The 10,436-nt window shown below is 30.6% G+C and overlaps 1 protein-coding gene across 2 annotated transcripts; it reads left to right on the top strand.

Annotated features, from left to right (window-relative positions):
- The first annotated feature begins 4,345 nt into the window (after positions 1 to 4,345).
- LOC107783838 (short-chain dehydrogenase/reductase 1-like) lies at positions 4,346 to 9,023 on the top strand. Of its 2 annotated transcripts, none has more exons than XM_016604862.2 (5): positions 4,346 to 4,492; positions 4,970 to 5,216; positions 6,729 to 6,791; positions 7,119 to 7,295; positions 8,540 to 9,023. In XM_016604862.2, exons 1-5 carry the CDS (start codon positions 4,458 to 4,460, stop codon positions 8,915 to 8,917), a joined length of 900 nt encoding a protein of 299 aa, XP_016460348.1. In that variant the 5' UTR covers positions 4,346 to 4,457; the 3' UTR covers positions 8,918 to 9,023. The 2 variants fall into 2 exon arrangements, with proteins under 2 accessions (XP_016460348.1, XP_075073988.1); XM_075217887.1 differs by having other exon boundaries at positions 4,464 to 4,594.
- Positions 9,024 to 10,436: the final 1,413 nt, after the last annotated feature.

The raw sequence follows: 10,436 nt of genomic DNA, 5'->3' as shown, positions 1-10,436 counted from the left end.
TTGACGTGGTTGCAGCGCACTTCTTCATTCAACCCAGATTCATTAATTTCCATGCCATCCCTAGCCAAATTAGTTGACCTCATTATGTGCAAAACAAATAATTAGAGAAAACCCCTCAAATAAGAAGAAATTCGAACCACTCAAAATAAGCCCTAAAATTAGATGAACTAAAAGATTATAGAGAAGAATAAGACTTTGATTCACATAAAAGGATTTGATTTTGTTTGAAATTTCATCTGTTGTCCAGAAATTGTGACTAATTGAAAGAGAGGGAGATTTAGGGTTCTTGAAAAGGGAAAATAATTGGATTGGGTAATTCAATTTTTCCTTTGGGGTCTATTTATAAAGTAAATGTAATTTTAAAATAATTTTTTTCTTTTTTTAATTCATTTTATCCATTAAATTTAATGTAAAACACGCTCATAAATGATATGATTTCACGGGCCGGGTTTGCTGTCATGAGGGTGGAACAAAATTCACACAATGTGTTTAAGAGGGTAAAAAATTATCCGTTTAGTTTAATTGTTTAAATTTATTTTCTGAACAAGTTTAATGGGGTCTTTATATATTTTGCCTATAAATTTTGATGAATGGAGTACTTTTTGTTAGTTAGGATTGAGCTATCAAGCATTTTTCTCATGAGCTAACCAACCAACCTGAGTATCTGCTGCTTTAAACAGTAGTCATATTAAATGGTTTTTTGTGTGCCCTTAAAATGACAGTATCCTTCAGTTTAATTGATTTTTTGACTTTTTCTTGTGGTCTATAATATTTAATATTTTTAGATATCAAAAACAAATTAATTTTCTTTTTTTCAAGTTGCCTTTGGAGTAAAGAGTCTAGGAGTATTTGTTATATTTTTAATGAACAAATTAAGATTAATATAGTCAATTTTACTGTGAATTAATGCTAAAAGGTGGATTTTTTAACGTGTAAAAACAGACAAAAAATTAATTAAAGTGAAAAGGAGGGAGTGATACTCTCGTCTATATTACACTCTTTTAAAGGTTTTGTATTTTTTAAGAAAGATATTCAATAATGTTAATTTATGAAGTATTTATGTAAGATATTGTTTGTCTCTCATATAAACGCTTTAGACGATTAACATTTTACTAATTGCATCAGTGAATGTCAAAATTAGAAAAAAGAAATTAAAATAAGAGTTACACTTTTTTGTTTTCTAAAACAGGATTTTGAGATAAATCTAATTGTTTTTAGCCGATGATCTATCAGAAACAATCTTTAAGGCTGCATATATCTTATCCTCCTTAAACATCACTTGTGAAATTACACTGAACTATTGTTTTTGTTGTTGTTGTTAAACTTAATATTCTCTTTATTCCAGTATGTTTGTCATTATTTTTTTATTTAAAGAAATAATATATTTTTATATCTAAAAATACCTTAACTTTATATTTTCTATTTTATTTGTAAGGGGCATTTGCATCTATACCCGCTTTTTGTGTCACGTTTTAACTTGTGCCCGCTTTGCAAAAAAATTTGCAAACGTACCCGCTTTTTCGCATAACTTCAGCATACCGGACTGAAGTAGCAAAGACAATCACGCAAAACTTCAACATTCTAGTAGTCGGGTCTGAAGTTCAGCTCTAGAGCTGAAGTTTTTGTTTTGTAACTGTCGAACTTCAGCTCTAGAGCTAAAAATTTTGTTTGTAATTGGCGAATTTCAGTTCTAGAGGTGAAGTTTTTGTTTGTAAGCTTCAGCTCTAGAGCTGAAATTTTTGTTTGTAACTGGCTTTTTGTTTGTAAGCTTCTAGAGCTGAAGTTTTTGTTTTGTAACTGTCGAACTTTAGCTCTAGAGCTGAAGTTTTTGTTTGTAACTGGCGAACTTCAGCTCTAGAGCTGAAGTTTTTGTTTTGTAACTGTCGAACTTTAGCTCTAGAGCTGTAATTATTTGGAAGCTAGCTTTAGAATAGGATCTGCTCAAATAAGCTGGGGATCCATCCATCAAACAACTTGCTAGTTTGTTAAAATCTTTGGGGTAAAATCTCAGCACTGGGCTCAAAAAGTTTTATATGCTAACATACTCAATTTAGCTTTACAAGAAACAACATTCACCTTAATAATATTTATAAAAACAACCCAAAAAAAGAAGTAAATAAATGCAAATTAATCATCCCTGATTGCGAGAACAAATAATGAGCTTTGTAATACGATTAAAATGCAAAGATGTCGTCACTTAACAATGGTATCTTAATAGTTTCCACTCACAAAAGGAACTATGGAAAATAATTTCTTTTTTAATCATATAAAGGTACAAAAGAAAATTTTAACTTCTATGCACCAACAGTTTAAAAGAAATTTTACCTAGAAAATAATCTGCACCAACAGCAGCAGCAGAAGAAAGAAGAAGAAAACGAAGGAGGAGGAGAAAGGGGACTGAAGTTATTTAAAAAGTGAGTACAAGTTAAAAATTTTTTACAAAATAGATATAAGTTAAATGAAGATGACCAAATAAGGCGCTCCATGTAGTTTTTACTATTTGTAATAACTTGATTTTATAGCCCCGGTATATTGAGTCCGAGTGACGAGTACAAAAATGAAGTAAATAAAAATATACAAGTCAAGAACCAAAGATGTAAAAGAATACAAAACAAAAAGTACAGACATGAAGACAATTAGACAATGGTTTAAGCGGGAACAATGACCAGTAGTTCTAAAAAAATTTGTGTGGTCCGAGAATGCACGGCTGTCATTTGTCTCGATTTTTAATCATATTCCATTCGTTTCAATTTAAAAGAGATATTTTGACTAGATACAAAATTTAAAGAAAAACTAAAAAAAATTGAAATTTGTGATTTTAAAAGTTTAAGAGATACTCCCTCTATTCCAATTATGTGAACCTATTTCTTTTTTGGTCCGTTTCAAAAAGAATGACCATTTTTTAAATTTGGTAACAATTTAGCTTAAACTTATAATTCTATCCTTAATGAAAAGCTTTTATAACCACACAAATACTCTATGCCCCTTTTTTTGACTTGTTTAGGACCACAAATTCCAAAGTCTTCGTTTTTTCTTAAACTTCATGCACACTCAAATAGATTCACATAAATTGGAACGAAGGAAGTAAAAGTTTTGTGGGGCCATGACATTAGTGTCGTTATAAAAGCTTTTCTTAAAGGGTAAAATAGGTAAAATAAAGAGTTTAAAGTTGAATTATTTTTAATTGTAAAAATGTATCATTCTTTTTGACATGGACTAATAATGAAAATGTGTTGTCTAAATTGAAACAGAATACTCACTCCGTTTCAAATTAGATGAGTTACTTTCCTTTTTAGTCTGTTCCAAAATAAATGGCACATTTCCAAAATTTGAAAATAATTCAACCTTAAACTTTCATTTAACCCATTTTACCCTTAATGCGAAGCTTTTATAACTATACAAATGTAATTGCTCCGCTATCCTTAAATTTTTAATACCACAAGTTTCAATTTTTTTTTAATTCCGTGTCGAGTGAGAACGGAGGGAGTAGTATTTATCCCCATTAGCTGTGCATAGGGTTGTTCACGGTTTGACGAAAAACCGATCCAAACCGATTAAGTAAACCGATATTTTTCTTGATTTGGATTGGTTTTGGTTTTAAATTTTAAAAATCGCTAATATTTGGTTTGGTTTTGTTCAATTTTAAAAAACCGAAAAATAAACCGAACCAAAACAAAATTTAATAGTTATTTATATACAATATAATATCTTTTTGTAAATAATTTAAAATATTTTATGCATCTTAATTGTTATTTTAAATTTTGGTTTATTCTTATATATCTTAAAAGATTGCCTAAGTACAAAACAATAGGACTCGACCAATTTTCTTTTCATTAAAAGACTCTAATTCTCTAACTCTCCGCACATACTTTTGCATAACAGAAGAGTTAAAAAAAACCACCACAAGAGTAAAGAAAGCAAATTCAAATTGCAAGACAACAACAGCTAAAGCTTGGGAAAGCAAACTTTTAGTTTGTTTTTTGTTCATTCTTTTCATATAAACAGGTAAATAAACTTTCAATTTTGAAAGAAATATATAAAAAGGCATAAATTAAGCAAATTATTTTCAGATTGTTGTCTAACGTTGTTTTACTATTATTAATTTATCATTAACTTACTAAGAATCGAAAAAACCGAACTAAATCGAACTAAACCAACAACAATTAAACTGATGATTTGTATTTAATTTGATTTGATTTTGGTTTAAAATTTTAAAAACCGATTAAATTGGTTTGGTTTTGGTTTTAATTAAAAACCGACCAAACTGAACCGTCAGCCCCCCTAGCTAGCTGTGCACTTATACGTTTCCTACCACACAATTGTCGAATGATTAATACTAAAACGTTGAATCATTACAAACTCACTTTCAATACTACTGCATGTATTAAGGAACACAGTGGGCCTGAAATACTCTTCTTCTTTATTACCCACGTTCGAACACGCAACACTTCATACCAATGGCAGAAGCTTCCAATTTCCTGGCAACTCAAAGGTACTCCTTTCCATTCAATAACATTCACTCCTTTTTTTTGCTTGATTTTTTCCCTTCTCTATCAGCAATGGCGGATCGAATTTCTCTATTGTTAAGTTAGGGGTAAGTGCGTATATATTACTCCTAATTCCACTTGTGGGATTATACCGGTTTGTTATTGTTATCGGCACGCGCAATGATAGATTTGAACAGGTTCAACATAACTCACTATTGTCTAGCTAGGCCTCTACATATACCTTTGTGCATTGGGCGAAGCTACACTCCGGTATCACTTTGTCAGAAAATTATATTGCATATATAGATAAAATATTATGTTTTGAAAGTATATAACATACTATATTGAACATTCTTTGTCGGGAATTTTTTTTTACTTTTTCCAAATTTGAACATCCATGGAAAAATTTATGGCTTCACCACTATTTGTGTGAGTAAGATGGGCATTAATTTTATTTCGTATGGTTTCAAATTTGTTATCAGGATTGCAGTTGTGAGTGGAGCCAACAGAGGAATAGGACTAGAAATATGTAGACAGCTAGCTTCAAAGGGGATAGTGGTGATCTTAACAGCTAGAGATGAGAAGAAAGGAGCAGAAGCTATTGATATGCTAAAGGAGTGTGGCCTCTCAAATTATGTTATTTTTCATAAGCTTGATGTGACTGACCTTTCTAGTATTGCACAACTTAAAGATTTCATCAAGGCCAGATTTGGCAAGCTTGATATCTTGGTAATTTCCACTTCCAAGTTCCTCTTTGATTTTAGAAAATTGGTTTCACTTTTTATAAGAAAATGAACAAATGGATGTACCATTCTTTGTACCATCAGGTTAAGGTGAGCTGCAAGTACATGCACTTGTCTATACCATGTTTAATTTTGTAATATAGATGAAAGAAAAATATTTTATTATAAATGTCAGTTCTCACAAATCTCCACATATTAAAATAAGCTAGTAATATCCTTATTTATAATAGCATCAAACCTATTCCAATTAGAAACATGAAAACCTATTCTTATATAATTCTCACTATAAATCCTATTTAGACACAAATTAAATAAATTAAATCCTAAACAATTAAGGTTACTACTACAAGTTTGAATTAGTTTTCCAACGTTCTCCCATAATTCAAAGTTGTGTACATCTGACTATTTTGGTTGCGTCTTGAAGCAATTCTCTCCAACTTTTACTTGTGTTAAAGCACCAATTTTGTTGAAGCACCTGTTTTCAACTCTCGTTGACGCACTTTGTCACCAACATCCAAATTTTGTTGAAGCACATGTCTCCAACTCCCGTTGATACACTTTGTTACCAACAACCAATTTTGTTGAAGCGCCTGTCTTCAACTCCAGTTGATGCACTTTGTTGCCAACATCTAAATTTGTTGAAGCACTTATCTTCAATTCTGGTTGATGCACTTTGTCACCAACACATAACTTTGTTGAAGCACCTGTCTTCAACTCCTAAATTGTTGTTTCACTTGTAATTAGCTTTCAATTATTTTTTAACTTCTCTGCAACTTGTGGAAAAAAAATTCCTCCTCTTATGTAAAATTGCTTGCATCTCTTAAACATGCAATATTGTAATTTTTTTTAATCTACCTCTCTCAAACCTTTAGAGAAGATCTTTCTTCCTCTTATTCATATTTAGTGTCTCTTTGAACTTGAATTTTTTTTCTCAATCCTTTTCACCATAATTTTTCTCATGCATATATTATTGGCCCGTTCTTTGCCAACATATTCAATGGCTAGATGGGTGACACATATTGACGAGCGCCGCCCGTCGATAGCGAAAGCTACTTGATTCTCTCCCAAGATCATAGAAGCTTTGATACCAATTATGAAGGAAAAATATTTTATTATAAATTTTTAAAAGCTCTCGATAGTTCTCACAAATCTCCACACATTAAAATAAGCTAGTAATACCCCTATTTATAATAGTATCAAAACTATTCCAATTATAAACATAAAAACATATTCCTATATAATTCTGACTATAAATCATATTTAGACACGAATTAAATAAATTAAATTTTAAACAATTAAAGTTCCTACTACAAGTTTGAATTAGTTTTCTAACAATATAGAAGATAAAGTGAAAAACATGTTATATAATATATAGTGCTTCAAATTGAGATTTGCATTCTTAATCTCCAATTTTTTATGTTTGCTTAATTAACAGTTCATGATATGGCTTAACCTTTATGTAACATAATACTACATCATTTCTGAACAAACGTACCAGGTGAACAATGCAGCAGTTGTTGGAGTGCATATGGATAAAGATGTTACAATTAAAAGTCCAGAAGTAAGTGAATATATCAACATTAATTCTTTTTTTGCTTATAGATATACTCCATTGAGTACACATACTACTGATACCATACATACTAAAAAGCTATGTTGTGCGGATTCTCTAAAATATACTACTTTTAGAGGATTTGATACTCACTCGGCAATATTTTTAGAAAGTCCGAGCTACATAGCTAAAAAGTAATGAACTAATTAATTTCTCTTTCATCCACTCCACCAAACAAATAAAAAGTTTCTTCTACTGCAATTTTATGGTCCTGTGAATTTCTTCAGCGCATTCTTTTATCCATTTGAAATGATTAATCTTGTGTTGGTGATGCAGCAAGACCTATTCATTGAGAAGCTAAAGGTAGCAACTCAAACTTATGATGTAGCTGAAGAATGTCTAAAAACAAACTACTATGGGGCAAAACAGATGATTCAAGAATTATTACCTCTGCTTCAATTTTCTGATTCACCTCGTATTGTCAATGTCTCCTCCCTTGCTGGAAAGTTAGAGGTATTTCATCTAATTACACCAACTTTTCCTAGGTTAGAGGTATTTCATCAAATTACATACCAACATTTCTTAGGGGGGCAGATGTCTTAAGCAGTAGCAGAGGCAGGATTTTTGCTAAAGGGTTCAAAAAAAGAAAAGAAATTAAAAGAAATTATAGCTAGTGAAAATTGAACAAATGACCTCACAAAGATCTTGAAACTCTTTAACCACTGAGCTATGCTTTTGAATTGTCTCAAGTTAATTCAAAACATAATATATAGAGGTGAAAAATATATTTTGTCTTATATATACAGTGTAATTTTCGGCGAAGGGAGTGAACCCTTTCCGTCTCCCTAAATCCGCCCCCGGTAGGAATTGTGGTTTAATAGAGCTTAATCTAACAATCAATTTCGACAAGGTCTTGTATAGTTTATACAAGTAGTAGGTTTAAATCAAAATATACCTATTATATACATGAATCTTATAAACAACATCAATCACTAACTAAGAGGGGAATTGTTAGATTAGTTAGTATTTGATGGGAGTATTTGGGAAGAGGTTGTATTGTCCGTCGTTGAATAAACAAAGGAAGGAAGAAGTGTTTAAAAGCATTTCTTTGTCTTATATAGTTTGCTATGTTACGCGGACTCTCCAAAACAGTTGCCGCACCCGTGTCGGATCCAACACGCACCCATTTATATTTTCGGAGAGTCCGAGCACCATAGATAGTTTGAGTATTTTAAAGGATGTTTTGGAGGGAAATTGAAAATTTGACTATATTATTAATAGTCAAGATTGGGCTTTGGGCCTATTAAGTAGTCCAAAATTAATTTTTAGTCGCCTAATGTTTTATTAATTAATTTAAAATGTTTTTAAAATTAAATTTCAGAAAACGGTTTTAATAGTTTTCTTTTTTAAATTCAAAAAAGGGTGTTTATTATGAAAAAGATGATTCTGTTATTCCAACAGACTCCTAGAGGTATTATAAATACTCATATTATCTTCAAAACAAAATCATCTGAAAATTTTCATCTCTTTCTCTTCTACTTATTTTCTACAACTCACAAATATTATGTTCTTGTGGAAAGTTCGAGTTAATTGCCGAAATTCGAATTTCAGAGACTTTGTAAAATTCTCGAGGAATTCTGCTATTATCCCTGCAGCAACAAAGTGGGAAGTTTAATTCCTTATTGACAATGACTACACTATCGAAGCCAGATTATTTCATCCAATTATTTTTCTAACACAAATAATGTTTGTTTCAGCATATACGCAATGAATGGGCTGTAGGAGTGTTAAGTGATGCTGAGAATATAACAGAAGACAGAGTGGATGAGGTTTTGAATGCTTTTTTGCAAGATTTAAAGGAGGGTTTGATGGAAACTAAAAAGTGGTCTCTGATTTTTCCTGCATATACTCTATCAAAAGCAGCAATGAATGCTTACACAAGAATACTAGCCAAAAAATACCCAAGTTTTCTCATCAACTGTGTTTGTCCAGGCTATGTCAAAACTGATATGACTATCAATTGTGGCAAACTGAGTGTTGAAGAGGGTGCTGAAAGTCCTGTTTGGCTTGCTCTTTTACCTGAGGGAGGTCCATCAGGAAAATACTTCAATAGGAAAGAGGTGACACCTTTTTAATAAAATTGGGAATGTTATGAGTGACAAAGTTATATTCACTTATATCATACTGTAGATATTGTAATTCAAAGATTAGTAATTAGTGCATATGTTTTATTGTTGTGAATGTTTGGTTAATTCTGTATGTGATATAAAAGTTTTATAATTTACTCTTAATTCTAAAGTAAAAAGATAAAATCAAGGTTATTTTCGTTTTTTAGTTGTTTTATTCATGTAAAGCTAATCTTTGTATAAGTTCCAAGTTGGATATGGAATAATTACAGCTTCATAGGTCTGCAATGTTATTTTTTCAAAGAAATAAATGCTGTAAAAGGGTTGTGACTTGTGACGAGAGTACACGATTATCTAAACAAGGGGAACTGGACTACGCCGAAAACTAGCTAAAACAAATTGATTAAATAATTTGATAATTGAATTAATGTAAATTGTCAATTAAGTATACAAATTTCAGCTATACATAATATGAATAACTAAAGAAAATGAAAAAATCATTAGATTCCTACATTGTTAAATCGACGATTATGGAGATCAAAGATTCAATAACTACAACAAATTTAAAGAGAATGGCAAAAACGTGAAAGACAACCGAATCTTTTACTAGAAACTATCAATTTTATATAGAATTAGTGAATTTATTCGCGCTTCGCCCGGCAATTAAAAAAACCTAAATAGTCTCACTTTAATGAATATTTTAATTTTTAAATCCGAAAAGATAATATTTCAAGTTTCAAACTATTTTATCAGTCACACTTAGGTTTATATTTTGCTCTAATATCAATAAGGAGTTCCTTGAATTTGAGGGAAATATTGAAAAGTTCTTTACTTGTATAGTATTTAACTTTTTCCTTCCATTCGTGAGTTTACTTTAATGCTTTCATAAGTTTTTATTATTTAAAAAATCTAAAAAGAAGAGGTGTTACCTTGGCAGCTCTTGTGAACACCATACCGATTGGCCTGTCTATAATTGACAGTATATATAAGAATATTACTTCCAAGAAGAGTAAAGTAGCGAAAAATAAAACAACCCATAACCTTAAAATATTAAAAAACTTTCAAATGCACATCAGGGTTAATTAAGCTTGCTACCTCATTTTTAATATCAAATAAATAGCGCTCCCTAATTTATAATTCCATAATCTTAGCTTGCCAAATTTTTTGAGCAATACACATAAAAGCGATAATGTAAAGACATTGGACAACCATGTCTTTCACTCAATTCCTTCTGGAAAGAGAAAACTCTTGCATTATCCATTTATGACCAAATTTATGTGAAAATTGGACACTGCACAATCCTACCAATAAAATTACCAAAAAGGTATAATGAAATAAATTTAAACATATCATAAATTTAATTTGATATAAAAATGAACAAAAGTTACAAAGTTTAACTTTTGGGATTCTTAAAATAAATAAGGTAAAAGAAAAAGTATATATACGAAAAATAAAACAAAAAGATATTTTTAGGAAAGTGAAAGAAGAAGGAATTAATTAGAAATAAAAAAAGAAGAAGAAAGAAATA

The sequence above is a fragment of the Nicotiana tabacum genome, chromosome 7, assembly GCF_000715075.1.
Source record: "Nicotiana tabacum cultivar K326 chromosome 7, ASM71507v2, whole genome shotgun sequence".
NCBI lineage: Eukaryota > Viridiplantae > Streptophyta > Magnoliopsida > Solanales > Solanaceae > Nicotiana > Nicotiana tabacum.
This window is presented reverse-complemented; position numbering and strand designations above follow the sequence as displayed.

What these genes read in the sequence shown, in the direction of transcription:
- LOC107783838 (XM_016604862.2), top strand. Translation starts at nt 4,458, where the DNA reads ATGGCAGAAGCTTCCAATTTCCTGGCAACTCAAAG. An exon ending in TTACAATTAAAAGTCCAGAA is followed by an intron (nt 6,792 to 7,118) that starts GTAAGTGAATAT and finishes TTGGTGATGCAG; the next exon opens with CAAGACCTATTCATTGAGAA. An exon ending in CCCTTGCTGGAAAGTTAGAG is followed by an intron (nt 7,296 to 8,539) that starts GTATTTCATCTA and finishes TGTTTGTTTCAG; the next exon opens with CATATACGCAATGAATGGGC.